Source organism: Strongylocentrotus purpuratus, unplaced genomic scaffold (genome assembly GCF_000002235.5).
Source record: "Strongylocentrotus purpuratus isolate Spur 01 unplaced genomic scaffold, Spur_5.0 spur5_scaffold_8, whole genome shotgun sequence".
Taxonomy (NCBI): domain Eukaryota; kingdom Metazoa; phylum Echinodermata; class Echinoidea; order Camarodonta; family Strongylocentrotidae; genus Strongylocentrotus; species Strongylocentrotus purpuratus.
This window is the reverse complement of record NW_022145614.1, coordinates 1,344,938-1,357,100: the sequence shown is the minus strand read 5'-3', so window position 1 is coordinate 1,357,100 and position 12,163 is coordinate 1,344,938. Positions and strand designations below refer to the sequence as shown.

The 12,163-nt window shown below is 37.2% G+C and overlaps 1 protein-coding gene across 1 annotated transcript; it reads left to right on the top strand.

Moving 5' to 3' along the window:
* Nucleotides 1–206: 206 nt before the first annotated feature.
* Nucleotides 207–11,532, top strand: LOC592180 (aspartate aminotransferase, mitochondrial). Its single transcript, XM_030976255.1, has 11 exons — nucleotides 207–352; nucleotides 3,835–3,988; nucleotides 4,653–4,781; nucleotides 5,098–5,231; nucleotides 5,752–5,839; nucleotides 6,751–6,819; nucleotides 7,378–7,413; nucleotides 7,990–8,140; nucleotides 8,497–8,662; nucleotides 9,578–9,728; nucleotides 10,870–11,532. Exons 1-11 carry the CDS (start codon nucleotides 258–260, stop codon nucleotides 10,990–10,992), a joined length of 1,296 nt encoding a protein of 431 aa, XP_030832115.1. The 5' UTR covers nucleotides 207–257; the 3' UTR covers nucleotides 10,993–11,532.
* The last annotated feature ends 631 nt before the right edge of the window (nucleotides 11,533–12,163 follow it).

The window sequence follows — 12,163 nt, the reverse complement described above, 5'->3', positions numbered from 1 at the left end:
GAACATTTTGTTGTAGTCAATATCAAGGCTGTACTCATTTTTTAATTAGTAATTGGTGTACTTTATGTTACAATATATATCGAATAACTATCAGAAGTATTTGATAATATTTAAAATTACTCTTTTTATACGATATATTGAAAATAAATTTAGAAAGATATCAATCATTCCTATTGGTACAATATTAAAGTCTATTTAAAGACTATCATTCAGGCTACGTGATTCCGGCGTGCACGTATACACTGCAGACGTCAAAAATGGCTTTCAAGATAGCAGTAAAATCCTCTTTCCTACAATCATGTGTATCCAAAAACGTCAGATTTTTCGGATCAACAGCATCTGCAAAGTCAAGGTATTATTATTTGTGAAATGAATCCTTGGATTTTATGTAGGAAGGTGTTGACGCCGCGTCATCAAATGCGTGCCATAAATAAAGGCCAGGCCGACTCTGTTCTGCGGGGCTCCGACTCGGAGGCCCAGCTGAGCACCGGTACTGCTTGCCGCGCGCCGCGGCCCAGTTGACCGCGCCGTTGACGTTGTTGGCAGCCCGCTAGATCTAGGCAATCTTGACAATGGCAAGAGGGCATTTTCGTGATAAAAGCCGCCGAAGAACTATTGACCCGTAACTCCGGCGTGGAGATACCCTTCTAAAACATACCCAAAGTGAAGTAGCCTAGATCTAGATTTCTAAATATTCATCAAATATCCAAGATCATGATTTAAAGTTGACTAGACCTATGTTTGTTATCTGTTTTGTGTCAATTTTCTTATATTTTTCGGAGTATTTTTCCTTAAAACGAAGACTTATAATATGCACTTTCTCACAGGATTCACGGCAAACTGCAACACACAATTGCATACAGTACCAACGCTGGGTGCAGGCGCGCGTGTGTTAACATGGTTCAGTTAGGGACAGTAAACTATTACAGTCGCTAACTTAAAGTTGTACAAGTGGCTCTGAACATCACCGCCTCATCGCATTGTCAATAAACTGGTGATGATGTACAAGCTCCAAAACAACCCGGTAGCACTAGACACAGCATCCTACATCAACCCTGTCACAAGACCCTCCAGGACTGCCCATGCACATAGCTACCAAGTCCTCCGTTCAAGAACTGAGCAACATAAGCAGTCCTTCTTTCCCAGGACTGTGAGGAGTTGGAACAACCTGCCATCAGAAACGGTATGTGCCTCATCCGTCAATGCCTTCCGTCAATGCCTGACGGGAGGCAGCAACTAAGTCCTGGAACTTTTTACTTGCACCATGTAAATAGCATTACACCATGCACCTTGCTCTCGTAAGCACACACACTCATCAGTCTACAAGAATCTTCAACTGTAAAGGAGGTAGACTTAACCCAAAGAAGAAGAAGAAGAAGTTTGCACAAGGTTTTGCAAAAGCGTTGCAAACAGCTCCAAAAAAAAAAGGTGGCCGGATCTGAAGATGCAAAGGGTCCCTCACTTGGAGACACGAAAAGACTTACTCGGTACATAAGGATTCAATTTTTTTAAGGAACCCACTTTGATGTGCGCGATATCTTGGTCTTCATCCGTGAATGGGTTTTTCAATCGTCCCTCCATCGATGCGCCATTCAATCTGGACTGGACTACAAACACACTTCAGTGGATTGGGCGAATTTCCTTTGTGACCTGTGTCGGAAATTTGTCGACTGCCTTTATTTTGGAGGCACAGAAACGATGTTTCGTGGAGAGATGGAGATTGATGAAAGTTTGTTCGGCCGTCGGTGCAAATACCATCGAGGAGACCCAAGAGGGGGTTCGAAAGTGTGGATCCTGGGAATGGTGGAAAGGGCCACAAAGCGAATCATCCTCTACCCAGCAGACAAGAAAAGAGAGATGAGGCTACCCTCATGCCCCTCATCAAGAGGCACGTAGAGAAAGGCACCACGATCTACACCGACGGGTGGAGAGCCTATTCCACTTTGAATGAGAGGGGTTACTGGCATTTCTCCTTGGAGCACACACATGCCTATGTGCAGGTCTACAGAGAGCTAGCGACGGGGGAGGAGAAGACAGTACACACCAATACAATAGAGGGTAGTTGAAAACACGCAAAAGATCACTTCTGGCGCATTAATGGCACCAGCATCGGAAGTTTCGAGGGGGACTTGAGTGAGATCCTTTGGCGTAATCTCGAGGCGGTAGCAGGAAGTAATATGATCGAAGCATTCTTCTCGCTGATCATTGAATACTACACGTTGTCACGCAAGCCATCCCTGTGTGTCCGTGATCCACTCTTTGACTCCTGGTCGGCACGACACAAGCAAGACAAGGTCATCAGCGACACTCTGTATCACCCAGAGATGCCAACCAGTACGATTAATTCAGATTTAGTTCGATAATAAGAGTGAAATATGATAATACGATATCACCTCTTAAAGGTACTATGTCCCTTTTGCAGCCAACCTCAAATGCTGTAGAACTTTGCAGGAATTATGAATATGACATGTATGTCCTATCTGTGAAATTTTAACGTTAGCAGTGTCCTCATATTCAAATTATGCAAGGAAACACGTTTACTTGCTAGACTTCACTGTCAGACACTATTGAGTGACTGACTGGCTTTTTTTTTCTTCTTTGGTAATAACATACTTGAAAAGAGTTGTAAAAGGTACATGAGCATTTGTCTACATCAATAACCCACTTCTTGTGATGGCCAAGATTAAACTGATTGAATCTTTGCGCAGCATAAAACGTATGGCCATTCGGTACAATTGTCTGAAAATCAAGACTATTACTTTTGGGCTCTATAGCCCTAAAGTCGATTTGACAACTAATAGTCGTTATTTTCCCACTTGAAGACATTTTCAAGCCCCACATTTTACAGGGAAGTTCTAAATTAGTATTATCTTTCAAATGCAGTTGGAATTTAACTTTTTCATTTTTTTGGCCTGCAAATGGGACATAGTACCTTTAAAATAAGATTTTTCATCTGTCATTTTTTTTTTTAACCCCCCAAAACAGCGGAATCGCATAGAAACATGTACAAGTAAACCCTGGCAACCCAAACAAAAACTTTGCTTTACATTTTTCTTATTAAATTTTAATGAAAGAGCAAACATTTTACTTTACCGTACTTAAAAGTAAAATATTTTTATGACATTTTACTGGCCCGGAGCCCCAGGCCAGTGGTAGCGTCAAGTTTTCGTGAAAATCTGATTTTTTAGGATACTCGGTCTGTTTTTTTTTGTGTCAAGAGGTTGGCATCTCTGCATCACCCCCAAAACCGCATCCTTAAATTAAGAAAGGCTGGAAAACCAACATGCAAAGCCAAAGGGATGAAGAAGAAATCCACCCTAAACCCTAACCCTAATCCGAAAAAAATCATAACAAATTAAATCATGCCGGGACAGCTCGGCCCTGTATTCGCAACGGGCCGAGTTAGTTCGTTTCCTAGTAGACATAGTGAAGGAGACTTTAATTTTGAATATCACATGTGTACTGTAGTACATTAACAATTCAAACTAACAACAAGGCACTTTTTCCAACTTAGAATTTTGCCTTCCTAAGTTCTGAAGCCCATTTGTTTTGTGTGTGGAACTGTGGATGATTCAAAGAATAGTATGTATGAACACAAAAATAGACATTGAAGTTTTAAAGAAGATGGTTCAAGACTTCAAGTTCATTTTTTATTCCTTTGAATATCCATGACAATGTCAAAATACATCTATTGTAGAGTTGCCCAAAGAATGAATCAAATTGCTCAATTTGGTTTGGTATGTATTATTAAAAGTTTGAATTGCAATAGAGCCAAAAACCAATACTACTACCGATACTAGAACATTTTTTTTTTTATATTTTCTTTCTGACTAGCTTGTGGGATGGAGTTGAGATGGGACCTCCAGATCCAATCCTTGGTGTTTCAGAGGCCTTCAAACGAGATACCAATACAAACAAGATCAATCTTGGTGTAGGTGCATATCGTGATGATGAAGGAAAACCATTTGTTCTACAGTCAGTCAAACAGGTAAGAATTAAAATCTTCAATTCTGAGGGCTGGTAGTCTGTTCCAAGATGCATAGTCTCTGGAGATCTGGAGATAAAATGGTGGTCTTTAATCTTTAAGAAGTTTTATGTTCTTAACCACACACTCTTCAAACAAGATCACTGATGTGTGGATGCATTTGTATAAATATAGTCATTCCATTTTTACATTTACCAATTATGCTGCAAGCCTAGCTGCAAGGTTTATCATTTTATTGGTCTGAAATGATGTTTTTGACCAGCCTCTGGTCATGTTTTAGATGTGTGCAGTGAATTAAATACATTTATCAACTGCCCTTATTATTTTTCTAGATGTGAAAGAAAGTTGCTCTTATCAGTTTGGTAAAGAAATGTTTAGTCAGTATGGATAGTATCAGCCTTTAAGGAAAATGCAATGAAATTCCTAGCATCTTTGTACAAACAACATTTGATAAGATGCAATTTATAAGAGTGCTTCAGGAAGAGATTCAAAGTCTTACTTTTTACCTTTTAGAAGTGGTCTTCATGATAACTTTACAGCACGCTTGGTTTTCTCACAAAAAGTTCTGAAGTGTTCAGTAATTTCTCTAGATTTTTGGCTGGTCAGACACAATAATGGGATGATTTTGTTTGTATAATTACGTTTGAGCTTGCCTTATTTTCAATAGGCGGAGGACAAAGTGAGGAATATGAGTCTAGACAAGGAATATCTGCCTATCACAGGTTTAGCTGACTTTGCTAAAGGAGCTGCCAAGTTGGCCTTTGGGCAGGATAGTCAACACTTAGCAGAGGGCAGAGTAAGTATTTTGATAAGCTTCCAACTTCACCTTCTTGTGGGATTATTTGTGTCATGGAAGTTTGACTTTTTCTCATCTTGAGATGTACAGGAGTATGTGCAAAAAAAGACAGTGCGCCACAAAAGCAATGTCATTGAATTAAGCAAATAAAATAAAACTAGGGCCACGTTCATTCTAGTTGATTGAAAACTGAGTTTGTAAAACTCTCAAGACTTTTGAATTTTTATAAGGTCTGTTTTGTACGTATGTGGGTTGAAAGAATTTTATCTTGTAGTATTATTAACATAACTTTAATCAATAATTTTGTTTTATTCAGAATGTTACTGTGCAGACCATCTCTGGAACAGGATCTCTTCGTGTTGGGGGTAGTTTCCTTCAGAAATTCTTTCCTGGTAACAAGGTTGTCTACTTGCCATCACCATCATGGGGTAACCACACACCAATCTTCAAGTGAGTCAGTCACATTAGCCATTCTAAAACTCACAAATAATTTGTAGTATTTTGATAGGAAAGGCTGTTATTTGTATAAAATGATTAGTATAATTGAATTGATCATCAACAATTATAATTTGTTTTCTGTCCAAACATTACTAAATTTGTTTTTCCCCTTTTGTTAAGCACACAAAGCATTTCTTTCTTGTATGAAAATAATCATAAAAGATAACATTCTGTGGAGTGCTCCATCTCTGTTTACTTGTGGTAATAAATCTTCTCTTGCTATGTCATTTCTTTTACTTTGAAAAGGAAAATTAAGTAAAGATAAAGTTTGATAGTACCCTTATAAATTTCAATATGGATCTGTTACTCTTTTCTTTACTCCATTATTCCTATGCTACTTTGTTTACGGTGAAAGGAAATACCCTTTTTCATGAGAAGGAACACTTTTACCATCATTGCAATGTAAACTCATGGTATGTAATATTCTGAAATGTCTGTAAATACATGTATTTCTTTATGCTTGCATGAACAGACATGCTGGTTTAGATGTGGCAAGTTACCGCTATTATGATAGGGCAACATGCGGATTTGATGCAGCTGGGGCCATGGAAGATATATCGGTAAGTAAAGTTGTTTTTCGGTTGTAATTTTGTGTAGTTTTATCATAAGTAGCTTCAGTGAATAGAGGAAAACATAATGGTTCAGTCACTGTTGTAAATTTTATAGTTCATAGATTCCTACATTTTGAGAATGAAGATTTTAAATGTTAATACAGAATTCTGTTACTACACTATTAGATAAATATGTAATGGATTTAATGTCCTGCTTCACTGTTACATCCCATTGTTGAGTAAAAATGCTTATGTTTTCCATTATGACTTCAACTCACTTCCCCTTGTGTTGGTAAGTCATTTTATTCTTCCAAGATGTAATCCAGTCAAACCTGTCTTAGCAACCACCTGTCCATAACGACCATTATTTGTGTTTCCCTTGGGTGGAAGCTATAGACAGGTTTGACTGTATACATGTATACATGTAGGTAGTATAACACAGAGCCAATCACTTGGTAATGATTGCATGAACACAAAGTATGCTTTATTGTGTGTCAGGACCACATCTCTAATCCAGGGGCGTGTTTCACAAAGATCCTAAGTTGAACTTATCTCTAAGTTGGACTTAAAAAATATGGAAAGCCGTTAGCATCTATGAACATTTTTTCAAAAGTTATTTTTAAAGGCATACAATGTTGATTCAAATCATTCATATTTTCTATTATCAAGGAGATTTCATGTTCTTGATGTAGAATTTATAAAAAGTCTAAAATAATTCAAATTTTGCTTTTGAATATATTTTATTTTAAGGCTACAAATGGCTCTCCATAATTTTAAAGTCCAACTAAGATTTTAGTTAGACTTAGGATCTTTGTGAAACACCCCCCAGATCCATTCAAGTAGAGTTGGAATGATTTTTGCAATGCTTAAAGGTCTTCTAGTCTTTCAAGTAAACAAGTTATTCCCCTTTTACTCCACAGAATATCCCAGAGAACTCCATTATACTGTTCCATGCGTGTGCACACAACCCTACAGGTGTAGATCCCAAGGTTAGTTCAATGTCACTACAATCTCTGTGTGATAAGAGCCATGATACTGTGTGCAATTTGTAAACAGTAAGGGGGGGGGGGGGTTACAAAATAAAATACCTATGGAAATAGAGGCAATTACAAGTCATAAGATATACTGAAGTTAATGAAGTTCTAGAGGATTTTTTTTTTTCTTTTTAGATTTTACACTTCGAACTGTATCTTGTAAGAACGAAGGAACAAAAATAATTTTATAATTAATTTAAAAAAACTACAAAATAGGGGTAGCCATGTTGAGCCATTGATTCTTTTTACACAATTTTCTGTCATATATTCTCCTCTTTTCAGAGGAATTTGAAACCTGAAGTTTGTCTTCTTATTGAATTGAATTGAACTAATGAGTGCAATACTATTAGTGAGAGTAGTAGGAATCGTAATTGCATGAAAGTGATGATTACTGTGATAATTTCTAATGCGTTTGTACTGACATGTTTTCTTGAATGTTACTTTATCATGCTGTAAAAAGTAATCTGTAATACATATCCATTGATGTTTTCTGTATTTCATTACATTTTACAGCAAGAACAATGGAAGGAGCTGTCAAAGATTGTTAAGGTATGTTCTTACAAACTCAAAATATATTGTTCTAGAGTTTGCGGGTGAGTTGTGTGAAACAGTTTAAAAACTTTCAGGGATTTCATGCTATGAAATGAAATAACAAAGAAAGTATTACATTGAATTTAATATTTCAGAAAATGTTCTCAGACGCCATGGAGACTCCATCAAACAAGGTGACTCGAACAGGCACAGGTTCATAGCACAACTCTATCCTCCGCCCGTCTTGAGATTTTACGTATATCTAACAAGTTTTAATAAGTAGCTGATACATGATTCAGGTGTACAACTTGAAAATGGCTCAATTTAACTTCAATTTAAATATTTTCAGTCAAATTCTGTCTTATCATAATTTCATTTGTAATTATAATTTTGTTGTCAATTTGGAAATATTATTCTAGAAATAGTTTCATAAGAATGAGAATGTGAGAAGCAGATTACTTGAGAGGTATTGAAAGTGATTGCTCTCCCCTCCCCCCCCCCCCCTCTCTCTCTCTCTCTCTCTCTCTCTTATCACATCAGACAATCAAATCTTCTTTTTCTTTTTAATAAAGTATTCTTTATTATCTCTCACAGGACAGGAAGTTGTTTCCTTTCTTTGACATGGCTTACCAAGGGTTTGCATCAGGTAGTCTGGACAAAGATGCCTGGCCAGTACGTTACTTCATGGATGAAGGACACTCCCTAGTCCTCTCACAATCATTCGCTAAAAACATGGGTCTCTATGGTAAGCATCACTATTCATTATTTTACATCTTGCAAATAGAATGCAGAATGATCAAGACAAATTGCTTAGGTTTCTGAGGAATTTTTATTTATTTATTTATTTATTTATTTATTTATTTATTTATTTTTTTTTTTTTTTGGGGGGGGGGGTGGTTATTTTGTGTGATGTTAATTGTATGATGAAATGATCATGTTTCAAGGTACACATTTCATTACAGGTTGACTACATAGTATGTCATTTCTCTACAAACATGTACGATCCTACAGCTTAAAATGTTCAACAATACACAAGGATGAAATGAAATAGATAACTACTAATATCGGATTACTTGATGTTTTGTGTGTGTGTGTGTGTAGGTGAGCGAGTTGGAGGTTTTACAGTACTCTGTTCATCAGCTGAGGAAGCCAAGAGAGTCGAATCACAAATCAAGATCTTGATCAGACCCATGTACTCTAATCCACCTCTCAATGGAGCTAGGATAGCATCAACTATCCTCAATACACCAGAGCTATATGAATTGTGGTGAGTGTAAATGTACAGACAATATTGAGTCTTAGTTACACATGCCCCTTCCCTTTTCCTTAGATGCGAGCTAGGTTGCAGTGGGAAACAATTTGGATATTAAGCTTAGGTCCCTTGTTTCGAGGAGTCACTACCTTATAATGATAATAGTGATGAAACATTCCTATTGCACCTTTTCTTGAAAGAAGATACAAAGCACTTATGAAAATAATATGAAAAGAACCCACTACACTCTTCTTTCAAGACGGTTCCACCTGCACAATCCAATCAGTTTTACTTTGATGAGAGACTTAATGGTGACAGTGATTAAGTTCCCATCCCAGGGTGATGCCAATTTGTTTGTTTGTCTTACCTGGGGGTGTTTCATAAAGCTGTTCTCAAAGTTACTCATGACTTTACAAACGACTTGAATATGAAGTGCTAGATGGGATGCCAAAAGTTTTTCTTGATGTTTTAACAAAGTGTGACTATATTTCCAATAACCTCAATTAAATTATGGCAAAAATGCATTAAAAATGTTTGTTATAATAAGAATATTAATCTACGTCTGCACAGTTGAACTTTAGTTGATGCAGTTAAAAATGATTTAGCATCCCATTTGGCTTTTCTTATTTAAGTCATTCGTAAAGTCATGCGTAACTTTACGAAAAGCTTCATGAAACACCCCCCTGACTGCTGAGATATCATGTGTATGCTTGTAAGTAAGCAACCAGGGGACCAACTGCTTTAAGTCCTCTCGAAGGACTTGGTAATGAGGATAAATGTCTTACCAAAGGGCACTAGTGCATCAAATTGTTTTTTTTTTAACCCGGGTCCTCCCGGGTACATGACCACTGCTCTACCATTGAGCCATCAGTGATAATGCTGTAACATTGTATTGTACATGTACATTAAGCTCAATCTATTGTATTACAGGTTGGGTGAACTACGCCAGATGTCTGGACGTATCATCTCTATGAGAGAGCAGCTTGTTGCCAATTTGCAGAAGGAAGGATCTACGCACAATTGGCAACACATCACAGATCAGATTGGCATGTTCTGTTTTACCGGTCTTAATCCTGATCAGGTCAGTACTCATCTGTTAAAGGCTTTCAGATACAATAACATACATGCCAACTGTTCAGATTAAAGAGGAACATTCCTCTTTTTGGGAGAAGATAATTATCATTTTAATGCAGGTGTTCCTCTTCCTGTACAAATTTGTCTGTAGTATTGAATAGGAGAGTTAGGATTGTTCCTCTTTTTTTTGAAAATTCATAATTTGTACAGATTTCTGATTTTCAAATGTTGGCATGTATGCAATAACACGCATAAAAGGAACCTTACTTTCACCACTAAAGATGTCAAATTGCTCTGCTAGAATGCCAGATTGTTTTAACCACTATTTCAATATAGCAGTAACTCAAGAATTGTCAAGAGAACTGTCTTGAAAGAATGGCATATATGAACCTTGTAGCAGATTAGCCTTTTGCATCATAAGTTAGCCACATCAGTCTCCATCTACCACTACTACAACATACATAACTTGTATTCCCATTCTGTTAAAGGTACTATGTCCCATTTGCAGGCCCAAAAAATGAAAAGGTTAAATTCCAACGGCATTTGAAAGATAATACTAATTTAGAACTTCCCTAAAAAAAGAGGGCTTGAAAATGTCTTTAAGTGGGAAAATAACGACTATTAGTTGTCAAATCGACTTAAGAGCTATAGAGCCAGTAAGTAATAGTCTGATTTTCAGACCATTGTACTGAATGGTCATACGTTTTATGCTGTGCAAAGATTCAATCAGTTTAATTTTGGCCATTGGAAGAAGTCGGTTATTTATGTAGACAAATGCCCATGTACCCTTTACAGCTCATTTTATGTATGTTATTACCAAAGAAGAAAAAATAGCCAGTCAGTCACTCAATAGTGTCTGACAGTGAAGTCTAGCAAGTAAACAGGTTTCCTTGCATAATTTGAATATTAGGACACTGCTAACGTTTAAATTTCACAGATAGGACATACATGACATATTCATAATTTCTGCAAAGTTCTACAGAATTTGATGTTGGCTGCAAAAGGGACGTAGTATCTACAAAGGTCAAGGGTCATTCATGTCATTCACCATGTGTCAGATTGCTTGCCGAGGATGTACATGTACCTATTGTCATTCCAATTGTGCATGTTTTGATTTATTTCTTCCAATTGTATATTTTTGTTTTCAGGTTGAGCGTCTGACCAAGGACTTCTCCATCTACCTGACAAAGGATGGGCGAATCTCGGTAGCTGGGATCTCATCGAATAACAATGCCTACCTGGCGCATGCTATGCATGAAGTCACTAAGTAAAGCACTCTTGATTCAATCATCAAGGCCCGTATTCATATAACCTTACCGAGTCTAGTTCTATACTAACTAACTACAGTCAAACCTTCTTTAGTGACCACCTGTCTACAAAGACCATATTTGTTGTTTCCCTTGAAAATGGTTTCTCATTGAAACATGTACTAAAGGAACCTGTGTACAAAGGCCACCTGTCTTCACAGACCACTTTTTGTGTTTCCCTTGGGCGGTCGCTATAGACAGGTTTGACTGTATGTTGTAAAGCATATGTAATTAGTTGACAACCAGTTTTAATAGTAAGGTCTTGTGAATATGGGCTCTGATTGGTAGGCCCATGTATAGTTATTGTGTGTGACCGAGCATAGAAGAAAGGTCAGGAGTAACCGTGTTATCTTTGGGGTACAGACAATCACCAAAACTTTGTTTAATCAAAGTCTTTTACAGGAATTACAAAATCAGAAGAAAGGAACATCAGTTTGATGATAAGCAGATATGCGAATTGTGTTTCACATCTTATGTGAATTACTATTTACCAGCAAGAGTCCAAGGAATAGACCAGTTCACGGTTAGCACATTACTGCAATGACCCCGAATATCCACAGATCTTAAAAACATGAAGAGGTCCCACTTTTTACATTTTGAAATAATCACTCCTACAGCGATGGAGGTGCTATATAAATAGCCTTTGTTTCCCCTTTTCAAAGAATACTTCCACCTGTGTATCATGGATGGCACTGAATGTGCATGAATGAATAATGTTACATAACTTTCATGAACACGTATCCAGTATTTCGTCTCCGTGTATTTCAAAATTTGTTCTGCAATGACCTTTATCTGCTCATGCTCAGACTGCAACCGTGAACTGGCTTATTGGATGAATGGAGTTGAGTTACATACAAGAGCTGTACATGGGCTTTTGTAGTTACTGAGTGATGTTATGACTAGTTAGTTTGACTGATGGTCACAAGACATCATGTGTTCCTGTAAGGAATGTCTTGATCTGTTCCCTGTCTTAAAGTTTTACATTTACCTTTTAGAGTTCAATCTGAAATTGTTAGGAAAATTGTATAATGGAACTTTTTTCCTTGCTTATTCTGAATGGAATCCCATTGATATACCAGGGAAGACAAGTGGTTTGAGGACTCTGAATAATTGTAAGTTTTTCCTATTTCTTTAC